This window comes from Seriola aureovittata, chromosome 2 (genome assembly GCF_021018895.1).
Source record: "Seriola aureovittata isolate HTS-2021-v1 ecotype China chromosome 2, ASM2101889v1, whole genome shotgun sequence".
Taxonomy (NCBI): domain Eukaryota; kingdom Metazoa; phylum Chordata; class Actinopteri; order Carangiformes; family Carangidae; genus Seriola; species Seriola aureovittata.
The window spans coordinates 824,399-838,886 of NC_079365.1; the positions used below are offsets into that span (position 1 = coordinate 824,399).

Here is a 14,488-nt window from a genome sequence, read left to right on the forward strand (position 1 = left end):
AATATTAACTTTTTGAGAAAATGATGGTACTTATTATTGTGTTGGCTGTATATATGTACACTACTTCTATGGTGGGTACTCAAGTCAAACTGCATGGTCCTCTTATCATATGCAGTGATAATAACATATCATATTTAACAACATTTGATGAACTTTTAATACAAGTGTTTTTATAGGCTAATCTGAATTACTTTAAGTGGGCAAGCATTGAGCGACATTAAGTTTAATCACTTTTATGTCACTTTGGTACAGTGGATGACATTATGCTGATATTTGGCATTTACCTCCTCATTTACTTTATATTCAATATATATAATATTTGTTATACGAGCTGCTCTGCAAACATAAATTCTGACAGGAATAAATAAGACTGTTCAACATAATAATAAGTAATAATAATCCAACATCACATGTAATATAATAACAGAACTCTGTTCTACAGAATGACTCATTTACTTTTGACACCTAGGTAACCTCTGTACTTTTATGCGGGGCTGGATATCAAACTTCAACACTGTTATGAACCAACCAACTTCGTTTGATACTATCGAGGATTGATGTCTCATTTAATACCTCAGGAGTAAATGAGTAAATCTCATTAGCGTCAATGAGCCAATCAGCGATGCAGTGTGTGTAAAGTGTGTAAAGTTAAAGTTAAACTAAAACATTATTTGTACTGTAATGTGTATTGTAATTTTATTTATTTATTTGTTTATTCCATAGGGACAATGCATGTTAATGAACATCAGTATAAAATACACGGATTGTAGCAAAAATGCTAATTTACATCCACAGTCCCTGAGCAGGTAACATAAAACAAAAACATTACAATTCACAATACACTACTACAAATATAAAACACATAAAAAGACAAATTCATTTGGTTGCATACTGAGTTAAAAGTGATCACAGATCTGGTTTGACTTAATGTTTGAGATGAGATGTGCCACAGCCCTCTGTGGAGCAAGTCCATGCAAAACCTTATAAATAAAACCGTCATAATAATAATAATAATTTAAAAAAGTAATTCACTCAATAGAATATATTTTTACAGTACTGCAATGATGAAATGTAGGTGTTTTTTTTTGTTGTTTTTTTCATCTAAAACTTTTCTTTTTCTTAAAATGGATTTGAGAAAAGTATAATAAAAGGAGCTATCAGTTTCCTCTGCTGCTGAACCTTGTTTCTTGTCAGGAGCAGGTGATTGTCTCCTGACAAGAGCTTCAACCATCATTGTCTTTACAAGACAAGAGGTTATAATATTCCTTCTGAGCAGCTACGTCTTCAGGACAGACTGGAGGCTACAGTGAGGAGACAGGCCAGGGCTAGCTGGTTAGCATGCTAACTTCTGTAGTAGAAAAGACGTGACAGAGACAAGAGTTAACATTGACGTTTGTCTCCACCTCTGGACACAGCTGTTGGTGAGTAAAGGAATGAAGTTTGATGCTGAACTCACAACATTTCTTCTAGACTGATAAGTAAACAGCTGCTAATGCTAACACTAGCTATGTAGCAATAGCTAAACTTACATATAGCTCCTTTAAGGTGCAGAGTGCCAGGTCATCAGTATCTAGTTTGGGGCTGTGGCACAGCTGGAGCTGGCAGTGTCGTTGTTCATCGGTGTGGACGCTCACATCGTTATCGTTGAAGTTTCTGTTTCTGATGGGGAGGGAAGTTGGTCCTGAAGCTTGCTGCTGTATTTACACCTTAAAGAAGGTGTTGGCTACAAACATAGGTACAGTCTGTGACAGGGTGGGGGTGGAGGGTCCTGTGTGTTTTCAGTACTTCACAAACATAAAGAAAACCTTCTGCAGGAATACTCTCCATCGTGCAGATGTTCTCTGAGCAGACTCAGCTCTGCTGTGTACACTCAGTCTCAGCTCATGGTTATGTGAAATGTGTTTTCATTTTCACAGACAGCAGCAATCTGAAAGAAACTTCTTTCATCCTTCAAATATTTCATTTGGCTTTTTGCCCACGGCAGAAAACCTGTTATAAGACCTTGGACAAGAGTTGTGTGTGTGTGAGTGTACAGCTCTCTCACTGCACTCACACAAACACACACACACACACACACACACACACACACACACACACACACACAGTTAGACCCTATGTTACCTCAACAATAAATCAATAAAGACCTGCCTCTAAAAAAAAGTCTGACGTTCTGGAGTTGAAGGAAATAAAGAATAAACTATTGTGGATCCAGAAGGAGGCTGTGTGTGTGTGTGTGAGAGACTGATTAAGAAAGATAATCTGTCCCTGGCCCCGCTGGTTCACCTGGTGCAGCACGTGCTAATAGGTTTAGTCCTTGTCTCAGCAGCCCGGGTTTGAGTCTGGCCTGTGGGCCCTAGCTGCATGTCATCCTCCTTTATCTGTCTCTCTCTCTCTCTCTCTCTCTCTCTCTCTCTCTCTCTCTCTCACTATGAGTGAGATAAAGGCAAAAGCCTGAAAAATAACTCAAAAAAAGAAAGATATTGTGTCTCTTCTACCTTTCTCTCTGAGTGATCATGTTACAGTAAATCCAGCTGAAATCACAGCTCAGTCTTTGTCTTTCATTTACGTGTTTGGTGATTTTGTCAGACGACGTCACAGTTATAAAATCAGGATTTGACCATAGGTCCAGACAGATACTAGGTTTAGACCTGGTCTTGTTAGACAACATCAGGGAAAGGCTGCAAAATAACAATGACGCCATTTGGCATCTTAAAAGACTGAGTCCGACACTTTGCTGTTTGCTTGTGGGGAAAAATGAAATTTTCAAATGAATATTGATCATTGGAATGAGCTTTTTACTCCAGCGGGGGACACTGTCTGTCTAACCTATCATATGTCCTTGGCTGTTGTTCTCTTCACTTACTCTGACAAAATGTGTAAAACTAGCACCAGGAATCCATCATGATACTACGATCATCTGAGAGGTGATGTCAGGTAGGGCTGGGTGGTCTGATGATCCTACATCATGGACAATCTTACCTTTGATCTATGATCTACTCTTCAGATGAATCATACAGGTCTCCTCATTAAAAGTTATTATATTTAGATATGTAAATTAAAAGTTTAGTCTCTTTTAACCAGCCCATGATTACTAGCTAGCCCCCTAACTACAGCTGGAGACCTCAGTCTATGTTCTGCTCTGCAGTGATGTAGCTCCACATGAACCAGTTCTCCACCTGAACAGAACAAGAACCACCTTCACCAGCTGCAGTCCAACATAGAGGAGTTACAGTCTGCCCGCGGGGGCCGAGACCTGCCTGAAGGCCGGGAGACAGGAAGCAGAGTGAAGAATAACGGCAAGTGGCGATACAAATCACAACTTCCAGTCAGGATTTTCAGAATAAAACCAGAGTGGAAACAGGATACAGAGATTTGTGAGTTGGGCCTTTGAGTTGAAGTGTCCAGTGTGCACAATTAGTCATGTGATCATGAGTTCAACTAAATCTGTGAGCAGACTGATTCAGATCGTGAATCATAAATCTACCTAAAAATATTCATTCGATGCCATTTATACCAACATGGTGGAGAAAGGTGAGGCTACCTCACATTAACTTTACTTTGTTTCCATCCATCTGTTTTTATGCTAATTTGCAATTTGACCCAAGTTTGATGGAAACAGACTTAAATAAATGATAACGTACATGAAGCAGCCGTAAATGACGTGACAAAAAGTGTAGAGCGATGATTTGATTGGCTATAAAACTCTTCTGCCTGGATAAACAATCAGTGTCATTAAGTGGAACATGTGAGTAAACCTGGTTCTAATGTTAATTATCAACACCAACACTGGCTCTGTAAGCCACCTTAAGACCCACATTTGTGTGTGTGTGTGTGTGTGTGTGTGTTGATCTGAACTTACCGACTGCTTCCCTCAGAGCCACTGAGCTGAGTAGCAGCAGACACAGAAGGCGCTCCATGATCTGGATCCAGCTGGACTACAACAGGATCACAAACAAACCAGGAGCAGATGGGATCAAAACCTGTTCACCTTGCCTCACAGGAAGGAGTTCCAGTTTGGACCTGTGCAGAAAAACAGAACAAGATCACGTTCATGAGAAACTCTTCCAGCAAACAACAGTAAAATGCACTCAGTTAGAATCACCTCATGGACAAGAGGCCAGTCCAAGCCCCTTCTTTCAAATTGTCTTGGTATTGCTGAACTTCACTATTTTGCAGGTCACCATTCATTCAGAACTTTGTGCTCATTTTGTTTATTTCAAGAAGCAAATAAAGTATGTCATATATCATACAATAGAAAAAGTATATAATAATTTTTCATGAAAAAAAATGATAAAATTTTTACTAAATTACTTAATGTGAAGAAATAACAGTTTTGATGTTATGTCAAAGAAGTCTATGTATTGTGTTGCAGAAATACTGAAGTTAACATTCTAGCCAGCTAGCCCCATCCTGTCCCATCTCCTAACACCACTTTGTACCTCAAGAGGTGATAGTGATTCCCTGTGGCATCCAGTGTGCTCTCAGGATAAAGAAGTAGCTGATCAGAGGGCATGTTGAAAATGGAACAATAAACACAACAATGGGTGAAGTTCTTGGCAAGCGACCACCACTACCATCACCACCACCATCACCGCCATCAGCACCACCATCACCACCACCACCACTACCATCACCACCACCATCACCGCCATCACCACCACCATCACCGCCATCACCACCACCATCACCGCCATCACCGCCATCACCACCACCATCACCACTTTCCACTCCTGGCAAGAAACCACGTTCGGAGTCAAAGAAAAGAAGTGATGGAAATAGAAAACCAGGGTTAATGTTGCAGTTACTGAACATACGAACATTTCTCCTAGACTGGTAAGTAAACAGCTGTTAATGCTAATGTTAGCTATGTAGCAATAGAAAAAATGTCGATCTAGCACCTTTTAGTTAATCTAACTCATGTCTGAACAGAGCAAATTCCACCAGCTGGTGCAGACTTACAGGTGAGGTTGAAAGTTCTTGAAAAAGCCAGTAAATGGACATGAGATTTTTGTCAAACTGGTTATTCCTAAGGTCAAGACTGAACTTCACACTCAAATTTAAAGTTAAAACCTAGTATATGGCCAGACCATGTTGTAGGTTATTTAGCATTCAGCCTAGTGTGATCTGATTTAATCTCTATCTGTTTGCTTCTCCCCTCCTCTCACTGCTCACGGTAGACGTTGTCCTGATCAAAAGCCATGGTTCCATCTCTACGTTTTTTCAGGTGTCCCGGTGCAATAGCAGGTGATGTGTCTACAGCAGGACTAAAACACAACAGCGAAAGGCAAAGAGAACCTGGAGCGCTTTGTCTTCACAATGCACAAGTTTAGTAAACCGCAATGCGGCCTTGAGGAGCACCTTGAGAGGTGGACTCAGTGAGCCGAATTGAGACCTCCTCGAGAGGTGGCCTCATTTCAGTTCTATGTTAGCAACACTGCAGGCTGTAAACACCCACCTAATACAAACTGTTTATGCCAATTCATTTTGAAAGAGTTACAGCCAATGGGGTAACTCCAACGTAGTCATGTGGCATTCGGCTGACCAATGGTAGAACTGTGATCAGTCAGTCAGTCAGCGACATTCACAATTATAGGTTGGGACCCACTGTTGCGGTCCAGACAAAAATATTTGCTACTGTCCATACATAGTGGAAACGAATTTCCACCTTAAGATTTATCATGGACCTGATGATTCTTTATAACCAGATACTACTTGAATAAATCTGAGATGAGTTGTTTTTGAGGGGTGTATCACCTCAACACACACAGTCCATCGTACTTTATCTGCTTAAGATTCACTCAATATAGAATTACAATTCTCAATGCATCATTAGGCCTAAATGACTTCAGTGGGTAAGACACACACACATCACTATGAGTCAGCACTCACACAAACTGTTGAGGGTGAAGGGAAGGGCACAGCATGGAAGAATAAAACAGGTAGGGAATGACAGAGCAACAGGGGAATCAAACGTACAAGTTGAAAGGAAAAAGAAAGAGTGAAGAAGAGAAGGAGTGAGAGCAGAAGTGACAGACTGATGAAGAGGGAGATGAAATGAAACACAGACAGACGCCATGAAATCAGTTTATAGTGTGATGGAGGAGGATGAGCCCTCACTGTCTATGAGTACGAGTACATTCAGGTCAGAGCTCATCACGGACAGGAAGTTGTAATATTTCAAGAGTAAAGTCACAATATTACAAGAATGAAAAATGTCAAATTTTGAGAGAAAAAAACTAATTTTTAGGAATATAACATCAACCAATCAAACAGGTGAAAAGACAGTCAATGTCAGCCTGAGTTGCTTCTGGCAGCTGCTGTTTGTCTGTCAAATAGAATAGACTCAGTTTCTTCACAGTCTTTTCAGTGTCCTGAGGCTGATGATGATGATGATGATGATGAGCCAAAAGATGAAGTATCTCCATATGAAACCTCTGCTAAAGTAGAACAGGATGCTCCACGTTCCTCATTTTAAAGCTTCTGATATTTCCCCTTTAAAACAACACGGAACCTACAATTACCACTTCTGCAAGTGAGGGTAACACACATGCCTCTGCATTTCTTTGTATCTATTTCTAAGGTCAGGGTCAGTTCCTGAAGACAGATGAAAAACAGAACCATACCCCGCTTGGATCCTGTCAAACCTTCATTTCTTCTGAAGCTCTGTGGGGTTGGTGTAAGTCTGGCTCAGTCCTCCAGGTGCCCAACTCTCAGAGACGGCAGAAGGCAGAGATGGATAACAGTAGAGAAAGAGAAGGCTGCCCCGAGTCCTTCACTCAGACCCTGTTCCACCGCCTGCTAATAAAACCACCGTTGTGTTCTTCCTTCATTAAAACTGGTTCAAACATCACACAGTGACTGATGGTCACTGCTTCCTACTGTCTACCACTGACACTGAGCTAATAAAACCTAAGCTGGCCATTCAGTGGTCATCTAGAAATTACGCTGTGACACAATATGATGCTGTGCAATATCAACATCAACGATATGGACAAGGATGCAAGAAGACACTATTATCAGATCTTATTTCTACCCATCAACACAACCCTAGATTTTTATTCAAGAAGGTCAACCACCTCTTAAATCCAACTCCTCCCTGTGCCCCAGCAGAAAGTAATGCTGATTATGAAATGTTTTTACCTTATTTTAATAACAAAGTGGAGTCAATTAGAGTCTTAATAATGACTATTGCCTCTTACACCGATTCTCTTTACCCACAAATACATAGCCTGAACCAGTTTTATCCTATTAACCTGTCTGAACCAAGTGGCAACCCACCTTGACGTCACCCATTGGTTTGTGTACTGCCCTTTTGAAGCCAGGAGTTTTCGTTTTGGCCAACGCCATTTTGGTTTTTTGAAACCTGAAGAAACGATATTTGGAGGAGAGGGTGGAGCTGGGAGGGGTGAGGGGTGGATCTGACTGTGTGGTGTAACCGCTCCACAGACCAAGGGAAAACATGTTACAACGTGTTTTAAAATGAGCTCTGCAAAGCTAAGGTGACGTTACCGAACTTAGTGTTAACAGTGACGGCGGGTTGTCAATGTCGGTAAGTCACGGTCACTAAACGATCCCGTTATTACAGTGAACTGTCGTGTCTGGACGAGCTGTTAAAGAGCAGAGCAGCGGACGTGTGTGTCGTGTTTGTTCATATTACGTTTGGTTCAGTGTTAGTCGGATAGTTTTCAGCTGTAGTTCATTTCATTATTGATGACAGGAGTCAAAACATCTGTTGGAATGATTCTGTCTCTGTCAGAATAAAGAACATGACTGAGAGCTGAGAACCATCATGACATGTTCACCTGCACAATGACTCCAAACTGAGTATTAGTTTCTATTCTATTGTTATTTCATGTAAAACGGTTCAGCAGACTGTTTATTACAACTAAGCTGAGGGAATAATGTATTTTCAGATATCTGTGATCATCTAATCAGAGTGCTGTTTCTTTTGTCTTTTTCTCTAAACTCTACAATGTGATATTGATGTGATTTCCCTCTATTATAATGTTTTTTTTCCATCCAGCCAAGGTCTGGATCTTTGGGGACACCTACAACCTCTTGCAGCAATGATGGAGGCCCTGCACCACCTCCACCTGCAGTGTCCACACATCTTCCCAAACATAGACACAGTGTCTTATATGATAATATAGTATTTTTTAATGTAACACTTGTGGCCATAACATTGTTCAGTCTGATCAGCTGTGCTCTTCTTTGTTCCCTACACCCACTGTCGTATTACACTCTCTGCCCCATGTCACACATACAATCACATGACTTTTGGACTCCACTGTAGCTGTAACAAATTAAATAAATATTAACTGTCTCACACATTAGGACTCATGATGAATAATGATTATACTTGTTTCTAAAGATACTGTTGCACTGTTGATTCATCTACCTCTTTTTATTAAGCAAATTTACATATGACAGTGAAATTCAGCTTTAACTTCATCCACAACTGTATTTTATTTATTTCTTAAATGCAAGCACAGGTGATGGCTGCCTGCAGGACGTTTCCGCCTGACGCACCTACGACGGTGCCTGTGGGGTAGCTGCAGGGTCATCAGCCGGGAGCGACCCTTCATTGATGTTTCGCTCCATTATTCCCGGAACATCTCGTGGTGGTGGAGCAATGGCAGGGACGTCTCCCTGCCGCCCCCTGCAGCTACCCCTAGGACCTTTGACATATCCTTCCTTCTCAGCCACAGCCAGAAACTGGCTCTTTCTGCCTCCTCTGCCAATTCCTTGGATGCCTTATTCAGCTTTGGCTCGGTCACTCCGATGCTCCTCAGGAGACGCTGGATGCATGTTCCAATAAACCCCCTGCAGCCAACTTCCACAGGGCAGATAATGGTCGCCCACCCTGCTTCTCGACACTCAGCTGCCAGCTCGGTGTATTTCGCCTTCTTTCTTTCGAATGCTGCCTCCATTCCTTCCTCCCAAGGGACTGTGAGCTCTGCCAGGATCACTGTTTTGGCCGAGGGGGACCACAGGATGATGTCTGGTCTCAGAGAGGTCGTGATTATCTCTGGCGGGAACTTGAGCTGCCGGTCAAGGTCCACTCTTAAGTTCCAGTCACATCCAGGTGATAGCAGTGATCTTCTCTCCCTCTGGGTGATGTTCTGAGCCCCTGCCCCTTGTCCTACAATATGGATCAGCTTCCATACTGTTGAGGGATGGTCTTTGGCCGCTTCCAGCCTTAAATAGTTACAGTTGATTGTAAATTGTACACTACAGTATTTAATTAATCCAGTGTTGTAAATTGTTTAAATAAATGTAGTTTATAATGTCTATTAAGTTATTTATGAAGCTCTTGCTTTAACTTTGTTGATGCTTTTTATAGAACACATCTGGTATGAATTTTCACAATAGTAACACCTACAGCATTGTGTGGCTATTTCTATGTTAGCTTCAATCAACAACAAAAATACTAGAAATGTTTAAATGTTGTTGTCCGACAACACTGACAATGAAGGATAAAAAACATGCTGATGTCAATTGGTAAATACTTTCACCTGTGGAGGTGGTGACAGTGCTAGAGTTGATCCATCACTTAATCACAGTTTAATAGTTATAAATTCTGTTCTTAAAAGTGCTGCTACCATCACCTGTCAACAACAGCATAATGAAGTTACAGGTAAGAAACTGAACCTGTGAATACTGAAGACAGAGAATAATAAACAAGCTAATCAACAGTTAGTCTGTCATTTCATCAGAGGAAGCTGAACTGGGAGTGGTTTTCTAGCATCATCATCACAGCCCATTTGAGAACTTAGGATGTCCATGCAGTCTCCCTTCTCCACAACCAGATGAATAGAAACAAATGTGCTGCTCTGTACATGAGGTCCTCCTTCCGTTGGCACAGATCACTCAGTTTTCACAGTGTGGAAACCTTTCAAATGACAATAGACCAACACTTGAGTTAAGATGCGGTGGATCACAGTTAATCATAAATATCAATCAGCTGACAGGATAGGTGCATGAATGTCTGCTTCAGTTGAGGACTGTTTTGAGTATTAAATGAACAATCTTCTATATGATATATACTTTTCTACACATTTTGTATACATCACGTTATCTTAACTTGAACTATCACAACGTCTTGATGGCCAATTTATTAACTTACAATAACGCTGCTCGGATCACTTACAGAAAAAACAGGGTCACATGTGCAAGAAACACAAATCAAACGTCCATTAACGTTGATTAAATGTACCTTTTTATCAGGCTTTGACTGAACATCTCCACGGGCTAACCCAAGTTGACACAGGTTATCAGCCCAGTGGTGCCAGGTACTGTTATAGTACTGTATAGTAATTTCTAAGTTATCAGCTAAGTGTAGCACTAGCTGGCTAGCTTGGTTAGCAAGGTGCATCTTCACCTGAACTGCGATATTAACAGTGATGCTAATTTTGGCTAGCAAAAAATGGGCTTAAAACAAAATGTACTTACCGGGTAAAATGTAACCGCTGACTCCTCCAAATGTCTTTCAGAACAATTGAACACCGAACAAGACATTTTCAGGCAAAGAACATGTTAGAGCTAACTTTGATGAACTGAAAACACAATGACAAGTCAAATGTCCGACACATCACTCTGGCCTCTATCCGGATTAATAGGCAGGTCCCCCTGTGTGTCAATCACGCGTTAGCCACACCCTAAAACCACTCTGCTTTAATGTCTAATTTCTTTTAGATAGGACCATAATTTGACCACATTGATCATGTTGTATTGAAGAAAACTTAAACTAGCAATCCAGACCATAAACACATAATGAAAAAGTTTACTGAGATAATAAAGCAAGTGACAAGCAGGGTCATCTTCCCTTAGACTTCAATACAATCGGACTTCATTTTGCAACCAGTGGAGTTGCCCCCTGATGGTCATTCGATAGAATCCAAGTTTAAGGCACTTCCGCACTGGCTTCATTTTTCCAGACCCGAAGTCGATGTCCATTTTTATATACAGTCTATGGTCTGAACTTTTAGATACAGTATCACGTATGAGAGTGTCCTCCAGCCCTCTTGACATTTTAGCAACTTGGTTTTCACTTAAAATTATGGACTCTATCTCGCCTAGTTTGCTCTCTGTTTTTAACAGTTCCTTGTCTAATGGTTGTGTACCGATTATTTTTAAAACTGCCTGATTGACCCAGATGCTAAAAAAACCTGGACTGGATCACTCTCTCCCTCAACACTTCAGACCAACTTCCAGTTTCCTTTTATAGCAAAAATCTAGGAAATAATGTCCAAGATTACTTAGATAGATTAAACATAAACTGTTCTTTCCTGTAGGCCAGGCCTATATGTCATGATGAAATTAGATGACGCATGAATTGATATGAATAACATATTTTTATTTAACTACTTCAATCACAGTAGTATATTGAATAATTTGTTTAACTTACAGCCTTATAAGCATGTATAATGGTCCATCGTTATGCAGACATGGTTCTCTTCATGGAGTTCCAGCTGGCGAGCCCCTCTCATTCGCCAGCTGCAGTGTTTTCCCCTGTGTGGTCGTCTGGGAGGTGGCAGTTAGTTTGCAGGCAGTGAGCTTTGAGGTCGAAGTCTTCGATAATGAAATGCTCCATAAGACTCTGATAGGGCTCTGCTGTACAGCTTAACCACAAGTCAGTCGTAGCGAAAAACTCCACTGCGACTCTCAGCTTGCATTTTTAGAAAATCTAGTTTATCATATTGCGATATTATCGCAAATGCGATTAATCATTCAGCCCTAATAGACATGGTGTCTCTTTTCATTTTTATTCTGACGATACACAACTGTATCTGCCAGTTAAACCCACTGACCCACTGGCCTGTGTGAGGTTAAACCCTGTATGTCGAATCATTTTTCTCCAGTTGAATTTGAACAAACCTGAGATCCTGGTTATTGGGTCCCAGCCATGATAAAAACAAATCCATCCTTCTTCTGCTTCCCTGTCAAACCAGATCAAGCCTGTTGCAAAAAATCTTGGAATCTGGTTTGACAGTAAACAAAACACAAATATTTTCCATCATGTTTATCATCTGAGAAATAATTCTAACTGTGACACATACTCTGTATCTGTCCTTCACCACAATGCATCACTCTCACCGTCATGCTCCATGAAGGAGTACGACCGCCCCAGGCCACAGGGCTTTTAGGGCTGTATGGACATCTGCTGATGGGACACACAAGGACCGCACAACACACACACACACACACACATACTGACACACACATTAGGGCGAAACAATGTCACTTGAATGGAGGTAAAACAGTTTGAAAGGCTGGAGAGATGGATGAAGGTTGAAGGACCACCCAGAGAAATAAGAGGGATCAGAATCATTGTGATTATCTGGGGATGATAATTCACATCAGGTTGGTCCATAAGACAAACTGTGAGAGAATAATTGCATATAGTTTTATAGTAAACTAGGTTACTTTGAAAAGTGGTGATAAGCAGGAAATTGAACAAAGCTATTTTAGGACTGTGGCTCATTTATTTCAACAGCAGTTTGGTGATACAGGACGTTGCTTCCTGGTATTCTGGGACATCTGGAATGACAGCACAGTGGGGGGGGGTGGAGGGGATGAGGCAGCAGAGTACTGCTCCTCTGCCTCCATATCCTTGGTCTATACAGGACTACTGAAATTCCCTGGTAAATATACATTTATTATAGATCTTTTGGTATTTGACTTTATCAAATCTTCAGTAGTTTGATAGGGAATGAAAACACTGTTCTTATATTATATTATGATTATGTTCATATATCACTCAGCACAGTAACAAAACAAATTCAGGCTGTTTTATGCAACAAAAGATAATCTAATCACATTAATGACACAATTAATTTTAATTGTGATTTATGGATCTGCATAAAGTAAACACAGCAAAGTGAAAATAATATTAATTTTACTTTATCATTCAGTGAATATCACTTCATTAATGATATTTCCACCAATTGTCAGCAGAGTGCCGAGCTGCAGTCTACTGAGCCACTCCAGTTTCCCGGCTGCTCTGGAAGAGAAGAAGTGCTTCCAATACACTGAGCCTCACCTCTATTACAGCAAATACACTACTTTCATTCCATGTATAATTATTGCTGAAGAAGGCAGAGTAAAAACTATACATAAGACACACTGAGCAGAGAGAGCAGGAGAGAGGGAGGGAGAGAGAGAGAAGTCATCGGTAACGAGGCTTCGTACTAACGACTATGACCAACTCTACATATCAAACAGAGGGAGTTAGACATAAAGACCTGCCTCTAATAAAAGTCAATCTAGCTGCATCACTAACCTCAGAGACTACAAATCCAACTGTAGCCCAGAATTTTTTATTTTATTCCAGATTTTCACCAGGAACCCACCGACAGAGAGCATCTTTCTGACTCTAATTTAAACCCTACTACTACACAATGCCCAGATCCAGGAGAACCTCATTCTGGGGTCGTAAAACCTGACATTAGTCTGTCTGAGGTTAAAGAACAAACACACGCACATGCACGCACACACACGCATGCACACACACACGCACACACACACACACACACACACACACACACACACACACACTTATAAACACACACACACTGTTAATTCACTTTTTGGTCCACTTCAACAGGACTGAGTTTGTTTCATTTAAAAAGGACTATATATGAAACCACCCTGATATTCTGTCCCTTCTAACTTTCTAATCACAGCTCAGTCTTTGTCTTTAACTGATGTGTTTGGTGCTGTTTTCAGATGACGTGGTTATAACATCAGAGTTTTAACAGCAGCAGAGCAGCAGCTTAAAAATGGCCATGTTTCGGTCACTGTTTTTGTTCCATTGTCTGACAACAGAAAAACAAAAACATGTCAATGACAACAGTTGCCTTTTCTTATATTTGTGATTGAGAGACCCCTAGAGGCATAAGTTACAGACTGTGTTTAATTCCCAGTTTTGCAGTGAGTTATTTTGCCCAGTATCTACTAGTATCTGTCTCTCCTGAAGGGACTGGAAACACTGGTGTGGGTATGTGGGGGACCAGCTGCCCTGCTCTCCTCAGCCTGACAGACATGTAGGAAACAGCTGAGCAGACTTCCGATACACCACACATGGTTAGTGAGTGAGATGCTCAGGTGTGTTTGTCTGAGCCACACTGACCTGATGGTGAGTGCAGAATGTATGTTTTTAAGTCTCTCCTGTTGCCCCTTTGAAAAGCAGAAAAGAAACATGACCTTTGAATAAGGTGATATAGGGACTGTCCTGCAGCTTAACTAATCACGTGACCCCACACTGGGCTTCCTGTCTTGTGAGAATACTTTAATGCCTCTGCTGCGACTTCAAGATTCAAAATGTCAGAGGGATTTGGAGCCTGATCTGTGTCTGTGTTTGTTTCCATCTCCTCTTCCATCTCTTTATGTGATTGTTCTGAGGTCGACCTCTACACATCTTCTGTCCCACCTCTGTTAAAACTATTTGTGTTCTTCAGCTGCAGAACATTGGAGCCCGGAGACAGAG

The 14,488-nt window shown here is 41.0% G+C and overlaps 1 protein-coding gene across 1 annotated transcript in view; it reads right to left on the reverse strand.

Annotated features, from left to right (window-relative positions):
* Positions 1-14,488, reverse strand: part of cntn2 (contactin 2) — a 62,832-nt gene that overhangs the window by 27,712 nt on the left and 20,632 nt on the right. The window contains exon 2 of the mRNA XM_056400538.1: positions 3,860-4,020. Coding sequence (XP_056256513.1) covers positions 3,860-3,917 — 58 coding nt within the window. The 5' untranslated portion in view covers positions 3,918-4,020. The remainder of the gene's footprint in view (positions 1-3,859; positions 4,021-14,488) is intronic.